The sequence below is a fragment of the Ictalurus furcatus genome, chromosome 27, assembly GCF_023375685.1.
Source record: "Ictalurus furcatus strain D&B chromosome 27, Billie_1.0, whole genome shotgun sequence".
Taxonomy (NCBI): Eukaryota; Metazoa; Chordata; class Actinopteri; order Siluriformes; family Ictaluridae; genus Ictalurus; species Ictalurus furcatus.
In genome coordinates, this window is record NC_071281.1 from 841,185 (window position 1) to 863,929 (window position 22,745).

General features: G+C 41.0%; 2 protein-coding genes across 2 annotated transcripts; one reads left to right on the top strand and one right to left on the bottom strand.

Annotated features, from left to right (window-relative positions):
- The first annotated feature begins 1,134 nt into the window (after positions 1-1,134).
- gucy1b2 (guanylate cyclase 1, soluble, beta 2) lies at positions 1,135-13,147 on the top strand. Its single transcript, XM_053616465.1, is given in 15 exon segments — positions 1,135-1,144; positions 3,023-3,084; positions 3,468-3,541; positions 3,621-3,715; positions 4,262-4,422; positions 5,934-6,033; positions 6,182-6,426; positions 6,614-6,799; positions 7,822-8,038; positions 8,343-8,663; positions 10,139-10,287; positions 10,558-10,704; positions 10,830-10,984; positions 11,631-11,815; positions 12,238-13,147. Coding segments are annotated over 15 exon segments (2,331 nt in total). The 3' UTR covers positions 12,462-13,147.
- Positions 13,148-16,142: 2,995 nt separating this feature from the next.
- plekha3 (pleckstrin homology domain containing, family A (phosphoinositide binding specific) member 3) lies at positions 16,143-22,712 on the bottom strand. The gene is made up of 8 exons (XM_053616442.1): positions 22,310-22,712; positions 21,926-22,042; positions 21,627-21,782; positions 21,362-21,486; positions 20,112-20,282; positions 17,551-17,594; positions 17,356-17,453; positions 16,143-16,942 (listed from the first exon to the last, which is right to left on the bottom strand). The coding sequence occupies exons 1-8, from the start codon at positions 22,347-22,349 to the stop codon at positions 16,818-16,820; spliced, it is 876 nt and encodes a 291-aa protein (XP_053472417.1). The 5' UTR covers positions 22,350-22,712; the 3' UTR covers positions 16,143-16,817.
- Positions 22,713-22,745: the final 33 nt, after the last annotated feature.

The following is a 22,745-nucleotide window of genomic DNA, read 5'->3' on the forward strand; positions in this document are numbered from 1 at the left end:
CGAACCCCCGACCCTGGAGGTGTGAGACGAACGTGCTTTTACTTCACTCTCAATGGAGTCATTAACAAAAAAATATATCGAAGGATATATAAAATGGGATAGTTCTTCAGCCTTGAAGAAGAGAACTCTACCAATATAAAGATAAATCTCCTTCAAGGCGCTCTTTCGAATCGAATGTATTCCCCCGTTTTTTTAATAAATAAATAAATAAATAAATAAACAAATCCTACCGGAGTGTCTGCCCGCAAGGTTTTTCATTATATGAACGATCAGGTATTTCACTGGATCCTTTACCAGAATATTTGTTTTCACATCAACGTCATCACAATCATGAACACACTGTTTAAACAAAAAAAAAATCGATTCAAACCTTAAAGAAAGCGTAAGAAAGCTGAATGTGTGATGAGAAACATGAAACTGTGCTGTGGGCTCTTATCACGTTTCTCTCTCCTCACTCTCCCAGCCTTGTGTTCTTTTGGGGACAATAATTCTCAAACAAGCAAAATAAAGCCGAATACACTTAAATATAACAAAAACTTCACTCAAACTTTCTCATTTAAAATACATTTTTGTTCTATTTAAGTGTTTTCGCCTTAAGGAAATTGATTTATCAACTTATAAATTTTGAGGTAATTAGTTTCCTCGAACGTTTTGAGTTAAATGAACTGATCCGGTTTCGCAGTGTAGCACGAACAAACAAGTTCAAGAGCTTTTTTTTTTCCCTTTTTTTTTTTTAATGAAGACAGATAAACAGTGGACAAACTTCAACATGCGTGCCAAATAGATGTTGTCACTGACTGTAAATTTAATAACTATGTGGATGGACTGAATAAAAGTGCATTGTTGACAGTAACCGTGTTGGGAACTCTGACCTGTACAGTAACATACACATTCATTCATCACGTATTTCCAGTTTCTTTCCTTTCCCTCTCTTGTCCACTAGCACGAGGGACATTTTTAGTCTTTCATTATAGCATACAGAGTACAAGAGCAGGTTGTCTACTCTTATCCTCTGGGGAGAAATGCCCGGGTTCGTCGCTGTTTGTTGTTTAGTAGAAACCCGCGTCCTCTGGAGGATTAACAGCCGGTGAGACGTTGGAGAGCACAGGAAATAAACGCCATCCTTGTGTCGAGATGGTGACGGGTAATATCAGGCTCGTTCCGGATTGTGACAGAATCGTGCGGTTGTTATTGTTCTCCGTCCTGTACGATGGATGTCAGAAGGCTGGCTGTGATCTAACCAGCGCGTGTAGACACGTATTCTTTGTTGGGTACAGAAGTGGACACTCTGGTGTGTAGTGTGCTCGTGGTCTGACGCGAGATCACGCAGGACCGTGCCCCTTGAGTGGCTCTCTAATAGCTGAATGTGCTCCTGGTAACCCGTGCTCCATAACGAGCTTTCACAGAGCATCTGTGTGATGTGGAGATGTTCGTATGTTGCTTTGTTAATATACGAGATAGAATATTACTTTTGTAGTAGGAATAAACTGAAGAGAAGAACAGAACACTTAGCTTGTTGTGTTTTTCTGTGTGTGAGTCAGTCAGGAGATGTAAAAGTTATGACCGTCAACACGTTCAGCTTTTATACCCAACGTTATAGCAGGGTTATCAGAGGAATAGGACACCGGACACCTGACACATGACTTTAGAGCCAAAGTGTTCTTCTTTACGGAACACAAGTACGAGTTCTCATCAAATCTGGGAATTTTGTGAGACATAAATTTCTCGTTAGTTTCCAGGTTTTTATTTAATTATTTGTTTGTTTATTTATTTATTTTCACAAATTGTAAATATGCGTGCCAGGCAGACTAACACTGACGTGCAGGTAGAAAAACAACACCTTTCACCTTCATGGGGTAGCTGACAAGTGACCTCTGGACCTGTAAGGACTTTCCCCTGAAGCAGCGTAAACAGAAAAGTAAAACAAAAAGATTACAAAACCAATATTTTTGGAAAATCTAACTTATTGAGTATAATAATCAAATTACAATATGGCCTAAAGCCCTGGATAAACATACCCACACAAACATATAGACTGAATACAGAACTCATATTCCTCGTTAAAGGTTTCAGAAATGGAAAGCAAGTGAAAACAGAAGTGAAACGGATGTAGGAATATTATTAACGTGGCAAGAATTTAATCTCTGATGTCCAAACGTTTTTGTTACATATATATATACATTTTGTTATATATATATATATATCCCAGGGAGCATGGGGCACAAGGCGGGGTACACCCTGGACAGGGTGCCAATCCATCGCAGGGCACAATCACATACACACTCACACACCCATTCATACACTACGGACACTTTGGACACGCCAATCAGTCTACCATGCATGTGTTTGGGGAGGAAACCGGAGTACCTGGAGGAAACCCCCGCAGCACGGGGAGAACATGCAGACTCCACACACACAGGGCCACGGCGGGAATCGATCCCCCGACCCTGGAGGTGTGAGGCGAACGCGCTAAGCCACCGTGCGCCCCTTAAATATTTTATATATATATCAAATTGCATAAAAACATGCATAAAATCATGCTGATACAGGTCAATGGCTTCAGTAAATGTACAAACGAAACATCAAAAATGGAGGAAAAATGCGATCTCAGACTCTCTGTGATTGTTGGTGTCAAGATGTTCTGGTTTAAAACATCAAATGAGTGACAATTCTATGGAGGAAAAGTTCTTAGAACCTTGAGATGAAAAATATCAGAGAGAGAGCGAGAGAGAGAGTGCGAGAGAAAGAGAGAGAGAAAGAGAGAGAGAAAGAGAGAGAGTGCGAGAGAATCAAGGGCGTAACTGCAATGTACTGAAGTATTGAAATAATAACAATAATAAATGTTTAATTACACAACTCTCTCTCAATTTCTTTCTCAGAGCAGTAATTACAGTGTGTGTGTGTGTGTGTGAGTGTGTGTGTGTGTGGGTGTGTGTGTGAGTAAGAGCTGGAAGGAGGAGTTTGATTTGTTAATGAAGGGTCCATGTGAGTGAACCTGGCCTGAAAGTGAACCCATCTGCAGACTCCATCCTTCAGCGCAGTGACAGCAGCAGCAGCTACGTTCACATCAGAACCTCCAGAATGGTAAGAACACACTCACTGGGTTTCTAATTACGGAGTAAAAATACGTATTTTCACGTAAAACTGAGTGCAAATAAATGGCCAGTGTGTTGCCCTGCACTATACCACGATGACTATTGAAATGAATCATACAGTTTATATTTCACTTATTTAACATGTGAATACTGGATCAGTTCTGATAAACCAGTTATTTATTTATATCAGGGTTTTTAGATCTGTGTGTCTGTGAAATGATTAATATCTCGTGTAGTTAATGTGTGTGTGTGTGTGTGTGTGTGTGATATTCCATGGTCGCGTCCCAATCCGAAGGCAGTACGATGGTATGCGTTCATGCACAATGAGTTATGGTGTTCTTTTGGCCATCCGTATGTTCTCTGTCCTGACAGTACGGCTTCATTAACACGTGTTTGAGGACGTTAGTGGTCGAGAGGTTTGGAGAAGAGACGTGGGAGCAGCTCAGGTACGTGGGGAAAGACTTTATGAAAGCCGCTTTGGAGTGATTTGTTCTGCTCTTTCTGGCTAAAGTCATATTTCCTCAGGTTACTGGCAGAAGTCCAAGACACCTTTATGACGTATGAAATTTACGATGATATCATCACTATTCGTCTGGTGCAAGAGGCTTGCAAAATGCTGGGTGAGAGAAATTTTAATCATGTACCTAAGCTACTTAGCTTTTTGCAGCAAGGCTGGGGTTTACAATACGATGTAGTGAATGCGTTTCTGCTCTTATCAAAGTTTTGTTTCTTTTTCTCAACTGAAATTCACCTTCTTCCGCTCACCAACATCATCTGTTTCATAAGAGTGCTGAGTTCCTGTTGAAATGCTCTGTATGAGTCCAGGGTCACACGCAGCATTGATAAACTCAGACAGGGATAAAGATATTTTTTTTTAAAAACAGGAAACATAAAGGTAGCCAAAGGTTTTCAGCTGTTTGTGGGCAGTCTCTGTATGTGCGCTGGCCTTGGAGACTGATTTTAGAGACGGTGTTAACAATGTCCCCGTGAAGGCTGTCCGCTGAGACCAGCGTGTCGCACAGGACGCCATTCGGGACGCGAGTCTTGTCCCTGGAAGCGTGTGGACAAGGACAGGTGTGAACCTTTGGAGAGGTCAAACTCCTGAGCTCCTGGAACTGATAGACAGTGTAACTGAAATGTTTTGTCCCTTGTGTTTCAACTTCTAGATGTTTCTTCCGAGGTGGTGCTGAAGTTGTTTGGAGAATATTTCTTCAGCTTTTGTAAGATGTCGGGCTATGACGCCATGCTGCGCACACTCGGTGGAAATTTGATTGAATTCATTGAAAACCTTGATGCCCTCCATAGTTACCTGGCGCTATCTTATCAGGTCTGATTTGGTGCTATTGCCTTCTGTTACCTGTCTTCTTCTTCTTCTCCTCCTTCTTCTTCTTCTTCTCCTCCTCCTTCTCCTTCTTCTCCTTCATCTCCTTCTTCTTCTCCTTCTTCTTCTTCTTCTCCTCCTTCTTCCTCTTCTTCTTCTTCTTTTTCTTCTTCTCCTTCTTCTTCTTCTTCTTCTCCTTCTTCTTCTTCTTCTCCTCCTTCTTCTTCTTCTTCTCCTCCTCCTTCTTCTTCTTCTCCTCCTCCTCCTCCTCCTTCTCCTTCTTCTACTTCATCTCCTTCTTCTTCTCCTTCTTCTTCTTCCTCTTCTCCTCCTTCTTCTTCTCCTTCTTCTTCTTCCTCTTCTCCTCCTTCTTCTTCTCCTTCTTCTTCTTCTTCTCCTTCTTCTCCTTCTTCTTCTCCTTCTTCTTCCTCTTCCCCTCCTCCTTCTTCTTCTTCTTCTTCTGCTTATTCTCCTTCATCTCCTTCATCGCCTTCTTCTTCTCCTTCTTCTCCTTCATCTCCTTCATCTCCTTCTTCTTCTCCTTCTTCTTCTTCTTCTTCTCCTTCTTCTTCTTCTCCTTCTTCTTCTTCTCCTTCTTCTTCTTCTTCTTCTCCTTCTTCTTCTCCTTCTTCTCCTTCTTCTTCTCCTTCTTCTTCTTCTTCTTCTTCTCCTTCTTCTCCTTCTCCTTCTCCTTCTCCTTCTTCTTCTTCTTCTCCTTCTTCTTCTCCTTCTTCTCCTTCTTCTCCTTCTTCTCCTTCTTCCTCTTCTTCTCCTTCTCCTTCTCCTTCTCCATCTTAGTGACTGCTTGACTTAGTACAAGCCTCAGGCCAAGACTCTCATTGTATTTTATTTTCTGCCACTACAGTGTGCAGTATATTACTCATAGAGAACACCAACTGTTGGTAAAATGTAGTTTTACGTCATTTAAGTAAGTTCATTGTAAAAAAGCACTGTATGAACAGATGTCTTCTAGTTTCTCATCATCTGCTATCTGCTAGATTAATTCATTATCATGATTCCAGTATTTACTTCCACAAGTTATGTCTGAAATTCTTGGTTAAATACAGGTTTGTTTGTTTGTTTGTTTGTTTGTTTGTTCATAGCATGAAGGTGTTTAAACAGTATTCTAACACGACACTGGTGAATTCTTGAACCCGATTGGACAGAAGGTGTTGATGCGTTTTCTAGAACAGCAGCTCTGATAATAGTGCAGGTTTATATTAACGCACAGGTTCTAAAATGTTAGTGTTTCCATAGTAACCGCTAATTCACAGGGACGAGAGAGAGAGAGAAAATAGAGGATCTTTAAAGAACGACGAATATAGCGGAAGTGATGACATGTACTTATTTCACAGATGTTCTGAAATGTAAATGTAACTATAAACGGATAAAAAGTACAACATACTGTTATAGGAATGGATCAAGAGTATGAGTATGGCCAGCTGTGTGTTAATCCGTACATGAAACTTAAGAAGCTCCATCGTAGAGCGCTTTTACAGACTACTCTTCTTCCTCAGGAGATGAACGCTCCTTCTTTCCGTGTGGAGCGAACACATGACGGCAGGACCCTTCTCCACTATTACTCAGACAGGAAAGGACTGCACCACATAGTTCCTGGTACAGACCGCACAGACTAGATCAGAACTAATCACCGCCAGTGTCTGAGATAACTGCTGTCTGACTTTCCCATTAACCATAGTGGCCAAGTCCAAAAAGCTGAAGAAACATTTATTCTTTCTCTTCTGTTTCCATGACTACACCACAGGCATAATTGAAGCAGTGTCGAAGGATTTCTTCGGCAGTAACGTGACCATGAGCATCCTCGAGCAGCCGGAGGAGGCGGAGCGCACGGGAAAGAGGGAGCATGTCATTTTCCTCATGACACAAACCAGCGAGAGGATAAAGGATGAAACCCAAGCTAAAGAAGATGACGGTCGAGAGCAGAGAGCGGTCGTGGACATGGTTGAGTCAGGTAGGACTACCTGTCGGAGTAGTCAGGTGTGTCACACGGCACAATATTTCCACAACAATTTAAGAGTGAACATCTGACGGACAGTATTATAGTGCGTTACTCTAAATTCTAAACCTGCGCTGTCTTCCCAATATAAAATGATGCATTTTAGTGCCAAATTAAAATAAAGTTTCAAGTCCTGTACATTCTAAACATTGTATTATATTCTGGTTCTGAAGCACATAGAATATGTGTGTGTGTGTGTCATAATTGCATGCATTTGTTTAAACACACCACGTAATACAGATCTTTTATCTTTCCATTCCAGAGAGCATCCTTCACGCGTTCTGCCCCAGCTACCCGAAGAGACTGTGGATTGATGAGAGATCCTTCTGCAATGCTTTCCCCTTTCATATCGTGTTTGACCAAGATGTAGGCCTTTCTTTTTTTCTTTCTTTTTTTTTTGGTGAATACGCATCATGTCAACGAGTGGGATTTTTTTTTTGGTTTTAGATTTCCTTATTAAGATCCACACAAGCACAAAGCGTCACAGTCTATAGTTCTGAAATACTCTGATGGGCTGACCCCCCACCCCTTCAACCTCTGCAGCATTGCTGGCAGCACTCGTACTTCTATTTCCCAAACACAACCTCTGGATATGACGCTGAGCACGTGCACTCAACTTCTCTGGTGGACCATGGCGAGGCCTGTTCTGAGTGGAACCTGTCCTGTTAAACCGCTGTATGGTCTTGGCCACCGTGCTGCAGCTCAGTGTCAGGGTCTTGGCAATCTTCTTATAGCCTAGGCCATCTTTATGTAGAGCAACAATTCTTTTTTCAGATCCTCAGAGAGTTCTTTGCCATGAGGTGCCATGTTGAACTTCCAGTGACCAGTATGAGGGAGTGTGAGAGCGATGACACCAAATTTAACACACCTGCTCCCCATTCACACCTGAGACCTTGTAACACTAACAAGTCACATGACACCAGGGAGGGAAAATGGCTAATTGGGCCCAATTTGGACATTTTCACTTAGGGGTGTACTCACTTTTGTTGCCAGCAGTTTAGACATTAATGGCTGTGTGTTGAGTTATTTTGAGGGGACAGCAAATTTACACTGTTCCACAAGCTGAACACTCACTACTTTACATTGTAGCAAAGTGTCATTTCTTCAGTGTCGTCACATGAAAAGATATCATCGAATATTTACAAACATGTGAGGGGTGTACTCACTTTTGTGACATACTGTACTATATTATATACATATCATATATCAGTATACAGTTTATTCATGTGGAAAAAATAACTTTTAGCTAACACAACACAACCTCTCCATAACTCTCAACAACAATCAGTTCCTCAGGTCCATATGCAAATAGAGTGAAGAGCCACCATGCCATGACATTACTGCTACTGTGTGTGTGTGTGTGTGTGTGTGTGTGTGTGTGTGTGCAGCTGATTGTAAAACAGACTGGCGTGAACATACAGAAGTTCGTGCCAGGGCTGCAACAGGCAGGGATCCGTCTGGACGAATGCTTCAGCGTGGTCCATCCTGAAGTAACACTCAACATCTACAGCATCAAGAAGTTCATCAACAGCCAGTTTGTACTGAAGACTAAAAAGGAGATGCTTCCACAACGATTCCAAAACCAGTCTATGCTCAAATTACGAGGTATTATTGACAAGTAGTCATTCATTCATCCTGAGTAAACACTTTATCCAAGGCAGGGACGCATCCTGTATGAGACAGCGGTCTATCACACTGCACCTCGCACACTTACAGTACATTCACACCCAGCTCAGCAAATCCAGCTATCTGGATGTTTTTGAGAGGTACGAGGAAACCCATACAGCTCTTTACGTTTCAGAGTTGTGTTAGAGAAAGGAAGTCAGTGAACCTCACAGCGTTGTTCCATTAGAGAGCAGGATAAATCTCTTGTGTAATGCAATGTATTTGCTGATCATGTGCATTTTAGGTCAGATGGTATGGATGGAGTCTCTGCAGTGTATGGTATATCTCTGCTCTCCTAAGCTGCGCAGTCTGCAGGAACTGGAGGAGCGCGGCCTGCACCTGGCCGACATCGCTCAGCACGACACCACGCGTGACCTCATCCTGCTCAACCAGCAGCGGCTGGCCGAGATCGAGCTCTCCAACCAGCTCGAGCGTAAGAAGGAGGAGCTGCGCATTCTCTCCCGCCACCTGGAAATTGAGAAGAAGAAGACCGAGACACTGTTGTACGCCATGCTGCCACATCATGTCGCTATACAGCTCAAAGAGGGCAAGAAGGTGGAGGCAGGTAAAGGACGACATGGACTGAGACATTCCCCGTAGCCGCGAGATATACATATATATCTGTCTGGAGTATCTCGTGTATACAGAACAGATCAGTTAGTGCTCTCCACTTTCACTCTAGTAGATTGGTGAAGTGCAATCGAGGAACCACAGACAGCAGGTTGACGTTGGCTACTGCTAAACTGGGAAAAACTAACTGCATACATTTAGCAATTACAACCCCAATTCCAAAAATGTTGGGACGCTGTGTGAAATGTAAATAAAAACAGAACGCAATGATTTGCAAATCCGTTAAACCCGTGTGTTATTCACAACAGACCATAGAAAACACATCAAATGTTTAAACTGAGGAAATGGGGCATTTTAATGAGGTAAAAAATGAGGTAATTTTGAATTTGATGGCCGTAACACGTGTCAAAAAGTTGGGACGGGGGAAACAAAAGGCTGCGAAAGTAAGTGTTAGTAAAAAGAAACAACTGGAGGTAACATTTTGCAACTAATTAGGTTATTTGGCAACAGGTCAGTAAGATGATTGGGTATAAAAAGAGGATCTTAGAGAGGCGGAGTCTCTCAGAAGTAGAGATGGGATGGATTCTGGATGGAAGCAGATGTTGCTCTAAAACCTGTATAAACCTTTCAGCACTGATGTTGCCTGTCCAGACGTGCGAGCTCCCCATTCCATACGCACTAACGCACCCCATACCATCAGAGACGCAGGCTTTTGAACTGAGCGCTGATAAAAAGCCGGACGGTCCCTCTCCCCTTCAGTCCTCTTTAGTTTAGAGAACGCGGCGTCCAGGGTTTCCAAACAGAATTTCAGGTTTGGATTCGTCTGACCACAGAACAGTTTTCCACGTCGCCTCGGTCCATTTTAAATGAGCTTTGTCCCTGAGAAGACGGCGGTGTTCCTGGATCATGTTCACATATGGCTTCTTCTTTGCATGATAGAGCTTTAACCGGCGTTTGTGGACGGCACGGAGAACTGTGTTCACAGACGATGAGTTCTGGAGGTGTTTCTGAGCCCATGCAGTGATTTCCATTAAGGAATCAGGCCTGTTTTTAATGCAGTGGCTCCTGAGGGCGCGAAGATCTGTAAAGATCTGTAAAATCAGTATTGATTTTCACTCTCGTCCCTCGTGCACAGACTTCTCCAGATTCTCGGAATCTTTTGATGACATTACGCGCTGTAGATGATGAGATAGTCACAGTCTTCACCATTTTACGTTGAGGAACATTATTCTGAAATCGTTCCACAAATTGTAGACGCAGTTTTTCTGTAGGAATCATGTAGACTTTAACAACAAAACCAAATCAAACTGATAAATTCATATGGTTTACAGTGCAGGAAGAAACACGCTGAAATGCCGTACCTAAACAACCTTCAAGATTTAGCACACAACAATGCACTGCCGTGGCAGCTCAGGCTAATTTAATTGCGTTAATTACTGCATCTCTTTTTCCTCTGTGGTGTCTCATCAGGTGAGTTTGAGGTGTGCACTATACTCTTCAGTGATGTGGTCACCTTCACGAACATCTGCGCAGCCTGTGAGCCCATCCAGATCGTCAACATGCTTAACGCCATGTACTCCAAGTTCGACCGCCTCACTAATGTCCACGATGTCTACAAGGTGAGAAGAAGACCCAACCATGTCCGCTGATCATCCTTCACTCTCTTGCTGTTTAGGAGCAAACGTTATTGTATGTAATTTGAGTGCATTAAGGATCACATCAGAGAAATAGCTAGAAAAATCTTTCAGAACATTTTTTTTTCCTCAAAGGACGTGTCCTGATCATGATGTGGAGTGATGCTTTTATTAATGTGATAATAATGAACCCCAGGGCACTTTAAAAACATCTACAGTGATTTCTTTCCCCTGAAATCATGTGCTCCGTTGCAGGTGGAGACGATTGGCGATGCTTATATGGTGGTCGGTGGCGTGCCCATTCCCAAGGACACACACGCTGAGCGTGTGGCGAACTTCGCCTTGGGCATGAGGATTTCTGCCAGGGAGGTGAAGAACCCTATCACAGGACAGCCAATACAGGTGCTGGAGCTTATCTGTGTTCCACTGTGGTCATGGGGCAGATTTCGCAGCTGTGTTTATCAACGTGTTTTTCACGAATCCGCATGTGCTCTGTGTGTGTGTGTGTGTGTGTGTGTGTGTTTCAGATCAGAGTAGGTCTACACACTGGGCCTGTGCTTGCTGGTGTCGTCGGTGAAAAAATGCCTCGCTACTGTTTGTTCGGAGACACGGTCAATACCGCATCCCGAATGGAGAGTCATGGAGTCCCTGACCATATCCACCTGAGTCCTTTCACCTACAGGTACCGTACATGCCGAAATCCACGAGTCGGACATAAGCACTGCAAAATAATGCACAGGAACGTGTGACTATACTGTGACTAATAAGAAATGTACGAGGTCGCAAATTTGTCAGGAGTTAAAAAGGAATCACGTATTAGTGAGTTTATGGCTTTCTTTTTTTGTCCAGAAATATTGTAATAATCGCCCCCAAAAAATAATCATAATAAAAAAAATCTTACTGGAAAAAGTGACACTCTTTCACCCAAGGACTTTTCCACTACATGTTTGATTCACTACCTGAAGCACAGACTAATAATTCATTTATAAATTAAGAATTAATTATTTTTTAAATAATGCCTCAATAAACAAAATAGTTTTAGTAATAATAATAATAATAATAATAATAATAATAATTAGTATCAGAATACTACTACTACTACTACTACTAATAATAATAATAATAATAATAATAATAATAATAATATGGTTTTCTTTTTTTTGTCCAGAGCTGAACGAAATTTGGATTCAGCTCTCGCGCTCTCTCTCTCTCTCTCTCTCTCTCTCTCTCACACACACACACACACACACACACACACACACACACACAGGATTTCCATCTAATGTCCTGCAGTGTCTCACCTGTAATCTGGATGTGTTTCGTGTAAGTGTTCTGAAGGATAAGCAGTTTGAGATTCGTGAAAGAGGTGAAATCCAGGTGAAGGGCAAAGGTCTGATGACCACCTACTTCCTGCTCCAGAACCTCGAGCTGTCTGAGGAGCAGATCATGGGCAAAGGGGAAGATACTTGTGTGTACAGAGATGACCATAAGGAGGTGACACAAGCCACAGACGGTATGTTTGTTTTTCTCTATGATTAGTTAGAGATGTTAAAAAAAAAAATTTAAAAAAAGAGTAAAAATTGTTCCAGCCCACGCGTAAAAGTGTGATCGCCTAACCTCGGCAACTACGAGACAAAACCACAAGACTAAACATACACAGCAAATATCTTTCCTGCTTACGGCCATACGACTCTGAGAACATCCGATCTGGTCTGATCTCAGAAGCTAAGCAGGGTCGGGCCTTTTAGTCACTGACCATACGCATACATACAGTACGTTAATGATAAAATGTTCAAATATTACAGTGGTCTTATATTATAAATCTGGAATTTAATATATATATATATATATATATAGGGTGGTCAAGGCTTGGGGTTGCAGAAAATTCAGGGGTCGTTTGGCCAAAAAACATTTTGGAATTCTCGTTCTCACCAGATCAAATAAGAGAAGTGGAAGAAGAGAGGAAGTCTGCTACCAAAGAGCAAAACGGAAGCTCCTCCCCCTATCTTTCTTCCGATGACCCTTCACCACTTCCTGTCATGGATTCCCCTGCTGCAGACTCTCCTCATCATGATGTACTTCATTACGTGCCCGATTACTCAGAACCCGTAAAGACAGACCTTCCCGTCATCAACTCCCGTCACTGCACGCTCCTTTAAATGGCACGACACGCACGCCTTGCACGTTTCCGTTAGTCACACAGCAGACACAAATCCCATCAACTATTTTATTCACTTTTTTAACACACTAGTATGAGACTGGTCAAATAATACAGATCTGAAAAGGTTGATAGTACAGATTATTACGCTTTGCTGGGTAAACGCTACGTTTATGTATGTTTATGTACATGCTACGGATGCACGGACCTGATCAGGGCAGATATCTGCCTGAAATCCTCGACTGACGAAGAACTTGCAGATTTCCGAGAGCTGGTACCAAGAACCAGCGAGATCTTTGACCTTTGACGCTGGTATTGTATCAGAACGCGAGATCGGTCCACCTCCACTGCGTACATTTGCATCAATTATTTATTTATTTATTTAATGGTCTGTTAATGCAGCTTGTTTATAGGTCCAGGTGGCGTTAGCAGGCATCTGTTACTTTTCATCAACTGAATTATAAAGAATTTCTGTCATTTTTCTGCACTCAAATAACGTGTTCAAACCTGTATAACACTAGACTGCATCAAAAAATGACTGTATAGCTACTGTCAATGTTTCAGTCTTTCTTCTCTTTTGATCAAACACGTGCGTTCGCTCGGCCTGTCCTGATACCATTATAAGTGCAAAGCAGATGAAATCATCATGACTATATATCAGAGATGAAGCCTTCGGTACATAGTGAGAAAAATTAACGAAGTCAGTAGTAGCGAGTTATGTAACATTATCAATGTTCATTTATTTATTAAAATAGACAAATGACCAAGATTACACGCTAATTTTCTGCTACCATGGCAAATACGTCTGCTAGCAAAGTGCTAAGTGTTGGCCAATGCTGACGGTCAAGAGGAAATCACACGCACGAAAAGATTCTAGGGGATTGTGTTCTGTAATGTCTCTGTACCGGATCATCTCTCACTGAAAGGGAAAACGATTGGCTTTTGTGTGAGGAAAAAATAAACCCAGAACGTTCACGCCTACAAAATCTTGGTACAACAGTAAAAGGGTCAGGAAAACTTTACTATTTACTACTTCAACAGAGCAGGGCGATACTAATTTATAAAAAATATCAGCACCAAACCCAAAACAACCAATATTGAACACGCCCATTTTAACATAATGTTGTATTTTCGACTAAAATGGCGATTTTTATAGTTAGTTTGGTCATTTGATGAACGAATACAGGCACATAAAAGCGTTACGTGTCTGCTGGGATATCTGTAAAAGCACAACTGTGTCCTGTAAAGATAGTTCTGCGCTCTATATAAAATCGTTGACGTTACAAACCGTAAAGAGACTGTCATCTGCACCAAACTGGCTGTAAGATTCTGCAAATGTGTCTCGCAGGGTCAGTTTTCCTCCCGTGCTGTGGTTTCTCATCAGTGAGGTTTACACTCGCCTGTTTTGTGTGCATTTTTTGATCTCGGACCTTCAACACGTGAACATCTATTCGTTATTCATTCGTGAGATATGATGAAAGGGCGTTGGAGAGTTTTTTAATCGAGAGCTTGTGTCTCTGCGAGTGTGTCTGTACAAGCTGCTGCTCGTTTGATTTATAATTCACACGAACACAAAATCTTTTGCTGTGCCATTGTTGGATTTCTGAACCATTTGGATGGAGGTAGAACTCAGAATTCCCAGCTTGGCTACAGCGGCTCTGTGAGCACTGGATCTCCATCTGGGAAAGACACGAGCCCTACGGCCACGCTTCATTGGCACCTGTTTTCTCCCTCCGCGCGGCGCCGTGTGAAAACACAACCCAGCACATGGCACTAATCACTCTCCGGAGAAATCATCCACCTGCCCGAGAGTGTGCTTCTAATGAAAATCAGATGTGGCAAATACAGATGACAGAAGGTAAACATCAGCCAGGTTGGACAGTCATTAGCCTTGCTGTGCTCCAAACACACAGCTGGGACTTCACAGAGGAACACTCATATTTTTGATGCGATGCTGATTTCGATGTATTCTAGTATAAGATAAGGTTATCTCTTTAAAAGCTGCCTTGGGCTACTGCGAATCAGTTTTACATCGCAGTGCTGTTAAATCACAATTCTAGCTTCTGATTGGTCCGAAGGGGTTGATTTGATTTTCTATAACAGCAGCTCGGACAATAATTCCAGCTATACAGGTTTATACTAACACGCTCGTTCTAACACCTTATCGCTTCTACAGTATCCACTTACACAGGGACTTATATGGTGAACTCTCCACATAAATGGTTATAAAAAATGCCTTTAATCATTGAAAAAGTGAAGAAGGGTGTTTATTTAACATTTCTGGACGGGGCCTGCGGTGTCAAAGTGACAGGAGGGTGAGTAAACGATTGTTTATAGCTGCTATGACGTCGGTAGTAACTGGAACGGACTTGCTTTGCAGATGTTCAACAACATTAAATGCATAAAAAGTAAGCTGATTAATGATTAATTAAAGAAAAAGTGCTGGTAAATTTCCCTGGGATTGGCTCCAGGTTCCCCGTGACCCTGAAAAGGAGTAAGCGGTAGAAGATGGATGGATGGTGCTGGAAAATTACTGTGATAAGAGGAATAAGAGGAATAAAACACTACGGATGTTACTGGAAAGTAAGCTTTGTAACAGTAACACGATTTCTGACCATTTCCCACTTTCTGTTTTATTCTTTACTCATTTATCTGCTTTGTTTGACTCATTTTTACCACGTTAATCAGTTTATCTATGAGAATGCTAAAAAAAAAGAAAAGAAAAGAAAAGATGGAACGAATGGAAAAATCCCGAAATAGTACATTATGCTTCAAAACGACTTTATTCTCTTGAAGCTGTTGTAAGAGTGCTGTACTAGATATTACAAAATCATAAAATAAAGAGATGTTGGAGGAAGGAAGAGCACATCGGGTTGCATCTTCCTGTTTCTGTTCTGCTTGAGCTGAGCATTACATAAAGTGGCTGATTCAGCTGAAAACAGATTCATTCTGTAATGTTCATTCTTGCAACTATCAACCAGAACTCCTGGAAGAAAAAAACAAAACGAAACAAAACAAAACAAAAAAAACCCTCTTAGTTAGATTACAGTTTACCCACAATACCTTTTGGGGAAGCCAGAAATGATCAACCAATAAGTCAATTTGGTAGCAGACTATGTAAAGCAGGGTAATGAGAGAGTTAAAGCTAGATTTCCCTATCTGTGGTAAACATGTGCAGGAAGAATGTTCAGCAGTAATGCCATGTACAAGATAGAGAAAAATATTAATAAAAAAAAAAAAACCTGTATAATTTCAATGTATTTTTTTTCCCTACATGAAATATATTAACACATCAAATTCCTCCATACGGGTTTAAGGCAAAAAATATATAGGGGAAATATATATATATATGTATATATATATATATATATATATATATATATATATATATATATATATATATATATATATATATATATAAAAGGGATAATGACTGGTAAAATCTGGCAACTTAATAAATAAAAAAAAAAAAGTGTGTATTTGCATAATAACTGTGTAAACACTGGAGCATGCCGAGTGCACAATAAAACAAAAGTGAAGCATTAATGTAATGGGAAATTCCATTGTTTTTCAAAATGTCAGTATAATTTGCTCTGTTTTTGCTTAGTCAGAAACATTTTCTTAAAATAACACTTATGACGGGGACTAAAGTGCAGTGAAAGCCATCTTGTTTGTTATCACGTGTAAAAATACACGTGTCATTCTATATGTTCAGATTCATTGTGGCAAATGTTACGAATGATTTCTTTCTTTATTTTTTTTCTCCATACTTTCTGCAGAATGTAATTTAGATATCTATACGCTACATAAGCATGGTTTGGGTCTGCACCTATGACCAAAGATTAAACTCTTAGCGTAACTCGTATGTGGAACAGTTTAGAGGTTTTTAGTACATCAGTGTTAACCTCTCACTCAGCTAATTATACAGACATTTTGAAAATAATTTAAAAGAAAAAACAAGAGGGTAGAATTACCCTTTACTGTCAGTACACTCACAGTATTGCCACTCACTTGGCACTGTAACTAGAACCTTACTCATCAAGGTTCTCTTCACGAAAGGCTACATGTCACTTGTGAAATCCACAGTGGATTTCGATACTCTTCACCGAGGGGCTCGTGTATCACAAACCGAACAACATTTACCTGCAAAACAAAGCAAATTAAAATGCTAGGGAAAAAAAAAAATGAATAAAATACAAACGTTCAAACTTTGTTTTCGGCCATTTTCTTATTAAAGTGCAACAGGATTCTTCACCGAGGGAAATAATACTTCCTAAACATCAGTAATGCGGCGCTGCAAACAGTAGCTGCACATCAGCGTGTTTCCTCCTGCTCGAGTACCCCGAAAAATCTGTGCTCAAAGTGACAAGTCTGACTCCGGAGTGTCCGTCTCCATTATTAAACACGTCCCCGTGCCGATCTCTTCGGGGATTACCGGTGCGGTGTCACCGTTTACACTGGCTTTGGGCAACAGCACAGGACCTTCGGGGTGAGAAACGGAAATAAGGGAAATTTGGAAACACACCCGTCTTGAATCTGAATGCATATGAATTATTAAAAACGACATTTACTGTTAGTTTTTGGGTTACCCATAATGAAATGTTCTGTAAGCAGGTTTTAGGAAAGTGTACGTTTACATTTATGGCATTTGGCAGACGCCCTTATCCAGAGCGACTTACAGAAGAGCTTTGAAGTTTCTATCAATAAATACATCCTGAGAGTTAATAGTTACCATATCATCTGAAAAAAAAACTGCCTGGTGAACATATTATATATTATAATATGGTTATTATAAAGCGTTCCCAAAATAGGGATTGCAAATGAGTATGTATTTTCAGTGACATGCAGTTAGCAGTCTCTGTGGTTGTGTGTGTGTGTGTGTGTTCATGACTCACGCTCCATCTCCTCTGCACCACCGTCACTGAGAGCCTCTGTATCCGAGCATGTCCGTGTGCGTCTCTGTGATGATCTGTGTTCTATAAGCGCACTTGGCCTAGAAAAAAGGGACAGGATTTTGAGTGTCCAGGGACGTAGCCACACTGAGACACACAAAATAAACTCGTATTGTGTACATGTCAGAATACCGTTACCTGTCATAGCTATACGTGCCTGGATGGCTGATGGAGCGCTTCATCTACAAGATGAGAGGAAAAAACATGAACGTTTACAGTGATTACATAATGTACAGTCCCCTCCGAAAGTATTGGAACAGCAAGGCCAATTCTAATGTTTTCGCTATACACTGAAGACAAGTGGATTTGCGATTAAAAGATGAACGCGAGACGATAGATCAGAATTTCAGCCTTCACTTCCTGATATTTACATCTTCCTCGTATTATACATTCTCTGTAAATTGACAGACAGATTGTTTCTGTAAACTTCTGAATTCATTCTGCTGCTACCATCATGAGTTCCGTCATCAATAACGATTAGTGAGAATGTTCCAGAAGCAACCATGCAAGTCCAAGCCATGACACTACCTCCACCATGGTTTACAGATGAGCTCGTATGTTCTGGATCATGAGCAGATCGAACGGTGGATTGTGATACCTTCACCCATGCCCTGTAAAGATTGTTGGTGATGTCCTTGGCTGACCTCTTCCATGTCTGGTTGTTAGTATGCCAGAGGTTTCTTTCTTCCTCAGGACATTACAAATTATTGTACTGGCTGTGCCCAATGCTTGTGCAATGGCTCTATTAAATTTTCCCTCTTTCCTCACCTTCAAAATGGCTTGCTTTACTCCCATAGACAGCTCTCTGGCCTTCATGTTGGTTTATCCTTTTTAACAACAAATGCAGTCTTCACAGCTCAAAGCAAGAGTAGACATTCAGAGCTATTAATTCTTTAAACAATCAGTTTAACGGGGCACACCTGGGCCGCAAGAAACCCCCGTCAGTCGCGTGTTCCAATATTTTTGATCACTTGAGAAAATGAGTGGGTTCAAACAAAACATGCCATTTCCCAAGTTGTTTATCACATCTAGATGTAAATATGAGGAAATGAAAGCTGAAATGCGTCTCCATCATCTCACATTCATCTTCTGATATCAAACCCAAATGTCTTCAATGTATAGCGAGAACAATAGAATTGCCCGTGCTGTTCCAATACTTTTGGAGCGGTCTGTAATTGCAGTACATGGTATAACTGTATAAAAAACAAATGCTGGTTGAGTTCATACAATGCTGTGAAAAAGTATTTGCCCCCATCCTGACCTCTCCTATTTTTGTGTATACCTCGTACTAAATTGTTTCAGAAAATAAAATAAAATCTAAGATAAAACAAAGGCAACCTGACTTTTTTAAATGATCGTGCTATTTATTGAAGCAAAAAAAGTTATCTAATACCAGCTGGGTCTGTGTGAAAATGTATTTGCCCCTGTAGTTACATATTCCCCAAATCTAGGAAACTGCATTCATATCAACAGCATGAAGTACCCAGTAACACACGATGCTGAAGTTGAAAGAAATTCCAGAAATGATGAGGAAGAAGGTGATTGAAGTACATCAGTCTGGGAAGGGTTACAAAGCTATTTCAAAGGCTCTGGGACTCCAAAGAACCACAGCGAGAGACATTATCTCCAAATGGAAAAAACTCAGCACAGTAATGAACCTTCCCAGAAGTGTCAGAGCTTCCAAACTTCCTCCAAGAGCACAGCGACGACTCATCCAGGAAGTCACAAAAGAGCCAAGGACAACATCAAACGAACTACAGGCCTCTCTTGCATCGATACAGGTCAGTGTTCATGACTCCACTATCAGAAAAACACTGGGCAAATAAGGCATCCATGGAAGAATGGTGAGATGAAAACCACTGTTAACCCAGAAGAACATTAAGGCTCGTCTGAATTTCACCAAAACACACCTTGATGATCCTCAAACCTTTTGGGAGAATGTTCTGTGGATTGATGAGTCGAAAGTGGAACGGTTTGGAAGACAGGTGTCCCGTTACATCTGGCGTAAACCAAATACAATTCCACAAAAAGATCCTCATACCTACGGTCTAGCATGGTGGAGGCAGTGTGATGGTGTGAGGATGCTCTGCTGCTTCAGGGGATCGGCAACTTGAGATAACCGAGTGAAACATGAATTCTGCTCTCTAGCAGAAAATCCTGCATTATGCAGGAAGACAATGATCCAAAGCATAGGAGTAAGTCCTAGTTCTAGACGTAAGTGAAAGCCTGATCTCCAGTTGCAGTTATTGCTGCTAAAGGCGGCAACAAAAAGATTTTAAGTCCAAGGAGGCAATTTGTTTTTCCACATGGGTGATAGGTGTTCAGGTGCTCACTTTTTTGCTTCAATGAAAAAAATAAATAAATGAAAACTGTATTGTGTGTTTACTCAGATCGCCTTTGTTTTACGTTGTATTTCATATGAAGATCTAAAACTGTTTAGTATGAGGTATACACAAAAGCAGAAGGAATCAGAATAGCAAATACTTTTTCACAGCACTGTATGAACACAGCCAGCATTTGTTTTTTTTATAAAACGATGAGAATTATAACGTAATGTAATTACAGTCTCCTCCGAAAGTATTGAAACAGCACGACCAAAAACACATTTAAGCACTTTACACACTACACACTGACACCTCTAAGCAGGTATTCAGTTTTGTTGTAGTTAATGTTTATAGCAGGTAAAATTCGATCCTCACTCTGGCCATTTGGACGGGAGACGGGGAGACAGGTGACATTAGCGGGTCTGAAGGACTCGACTGCAGCATGTCTGTCTGGAACTTCAAATTAGCAATCTTCATACATTCCTCCAGTGTCTGAATGAAGGTATTACACGTGGCACTCAACAAAGACGACGCCTCATTCCTCGTCTGAAAAAAAACAAACCAAATCAACAAGAACTTATAAGCATAGCACTTATGAAGCAAATTAATTCTGCGAGATTTCATACAGTCTAGTCCATAAGTATTTGGACAGTGACCTTGTGTTTTTTTTGTTGTTGTAATTTTGCTTCTGTACACCACCACAACGGATTTCAGTTTTAATTCAAGAGGTTTAACAAAAATACTGCATTAACAACCCCCCCACCACCCCCAGAGTCCCTCCATATTCACAGGCTCAAACATGATTGGACAACTGACTCAAAAGCAGTTTCATGGCATGGGCATGTATGGCTGCCAATGGAACTGGGTCACTGGTGTTTATTAATGATGTGACTGCTGATAGAAGTAACAGGATGATTTCTGAAGTGTATAGAGCTATGCTTTCTGCTCAGATTCAGTCAAATCCTGCAAAACTGAAAGGACGGCGCTTCATAGAACAGATGGATAATGACCTAAAACATACCGTGAAAGCAACCCAAGAACTTCTTAAGGCAAAGAAATGGAATGTTCTTAAGTGGTCATGTCAGTCACCTGACCTCAACCCAACTGAGCATGCTTTTCACTTACTGAAGACAAAACTGAAAGCAGAAAGACCCGCAAACATGCAACAACTGAAGGTGGCTGCAGTAAAGGTCTGGCAAAGCGTCTCAAGGGAGGAAACGCAGCATTTGGTGATGTCCATGGGTTCCAGATTTCAGGCAGTCATTGACTGCAAAGGATTTGCAGCCAAGTATTAAAAACAATCCTTATATGTATAAATTGTTAGTCTGTCCATTTACTTTTCAGCCTGTGAAAATGGAGGGACTCTGTTCCTAAACAGTTAATGCAATATTTCTGTCAAACCCCTTGAATTAAAGCTGAAAGTCTACACTTCAATCCGATTTCAAATCCATCGTGGTGTTGTACGGAGGTAAAATTACGAATTATCCGGATACTTATGGACCCGAGTTTTTAAACAGCGGTATCACAAATATAAATTTTCCATTAAACAAATCAATAGAACGTTAATGTTAGCGTTCAGGTCTTGCTTTAAGTGAAATGCAACAGTATGGTGTGCAGTGACTGACCTCTGCATGGTCTCCCTCCTGCTCCACCGACTCCTGAATGGTGTGAACTTGCTGCATTAGTAAGTCGCAGTACAGACGCAGTTCGGACATCTTGGTTTTCAAAGACTCGGTGGTCTCTGTTAATTCTGCAAGAGATGAGTATATACGTCTCGTTTTACAATCCACGCTGGTTTAACCTCATGCACGTAACGGCACCACAGAACAAGCTGAGGCAAATCATACAGAGATGGAAAAGAGCTGGCTTGGCCAGGTGAGAATCTCAGACCTCTCTCTTTTTTGGTTCTTGTGTCTGCAAGCCCAGCCTTCGAGCTTCCTAGCGCGACCAGCCATTTCTGTCTCTCAGCTGCGTTCACGGCCTTCACGTAGAAATGCTGCTCCCCGGGTATGATCAGCTCCAGTCTGGTATTATCAGTGGGGTGAACTGGTTTACAGGAATGAAGAGGTCAATTAAACATCCGAAGCAAACCAGCTTCTGCTTAACAGGCTACACTTTTAAGATGAACGTAAACGGTTCGTTCGGGTAGGACAGAATAGTTATTAGCCAGAATTGATGAAGTGTCATACCTTTAATTTCACACACGGACATCTTGATGCTGCCCTTGCTGCCTTTGCACACATTATCTTGTGAGTCGTAATATGAAATGATTCCATTGTTCAACACAAACCAGCGTGGCTGCCATCCTACAACACAGAATCAAACAACAACAACAACAACAATAATAATAATAATAATAATAATAATAATAATAATAATAATAATGCAGTTAAGTTGTGTAATGCAGTGTCGAACCCTGGTGTGTTTTCCTCTATGTTTTGATAAGTCGAGGAAGTTTTTTTTTTTTTTTTTTTTAGCTGTTTATAAATATTTGTTTATAAATACTCGAAATGGTATTGAGTGCAGCCCAGCACCTCCTCCACCTCCTCCTCCTGCCATAATAATGAAGTTACCTGTCATGTAATTAGTCCACTTGTACAGCACTCCTTCCATTATTGTTATGGCAGATAGATTATAAAATATATATCTATATATCAGGAAGATTATAACGCATCCAAACGCCGTTCTAAAATGTTTAGGTGCTTCTCGTCTTGACAAAACAAGAAAAAAATGCCGTAGGAAATGATAAACGCTTCCATAGTGCTGTTATCCAAAATTAGATTTCATCATGAAAAAGGTCCTCTTGGAGCCGAGGACGGAACACTAGTGCGTTTACCACAACGACACCGGAAGTGCATGTTTAAAAACGCTCAAATCCAAAAGGCGAACAATACACAACGAATAATAATAATAATATTATTATTATTATTAAATAAATATTATTACTACTACAACAGCAACAACTAATAACAACAATACGCAGTTGGAATTTTACGGACACGCAAGTAA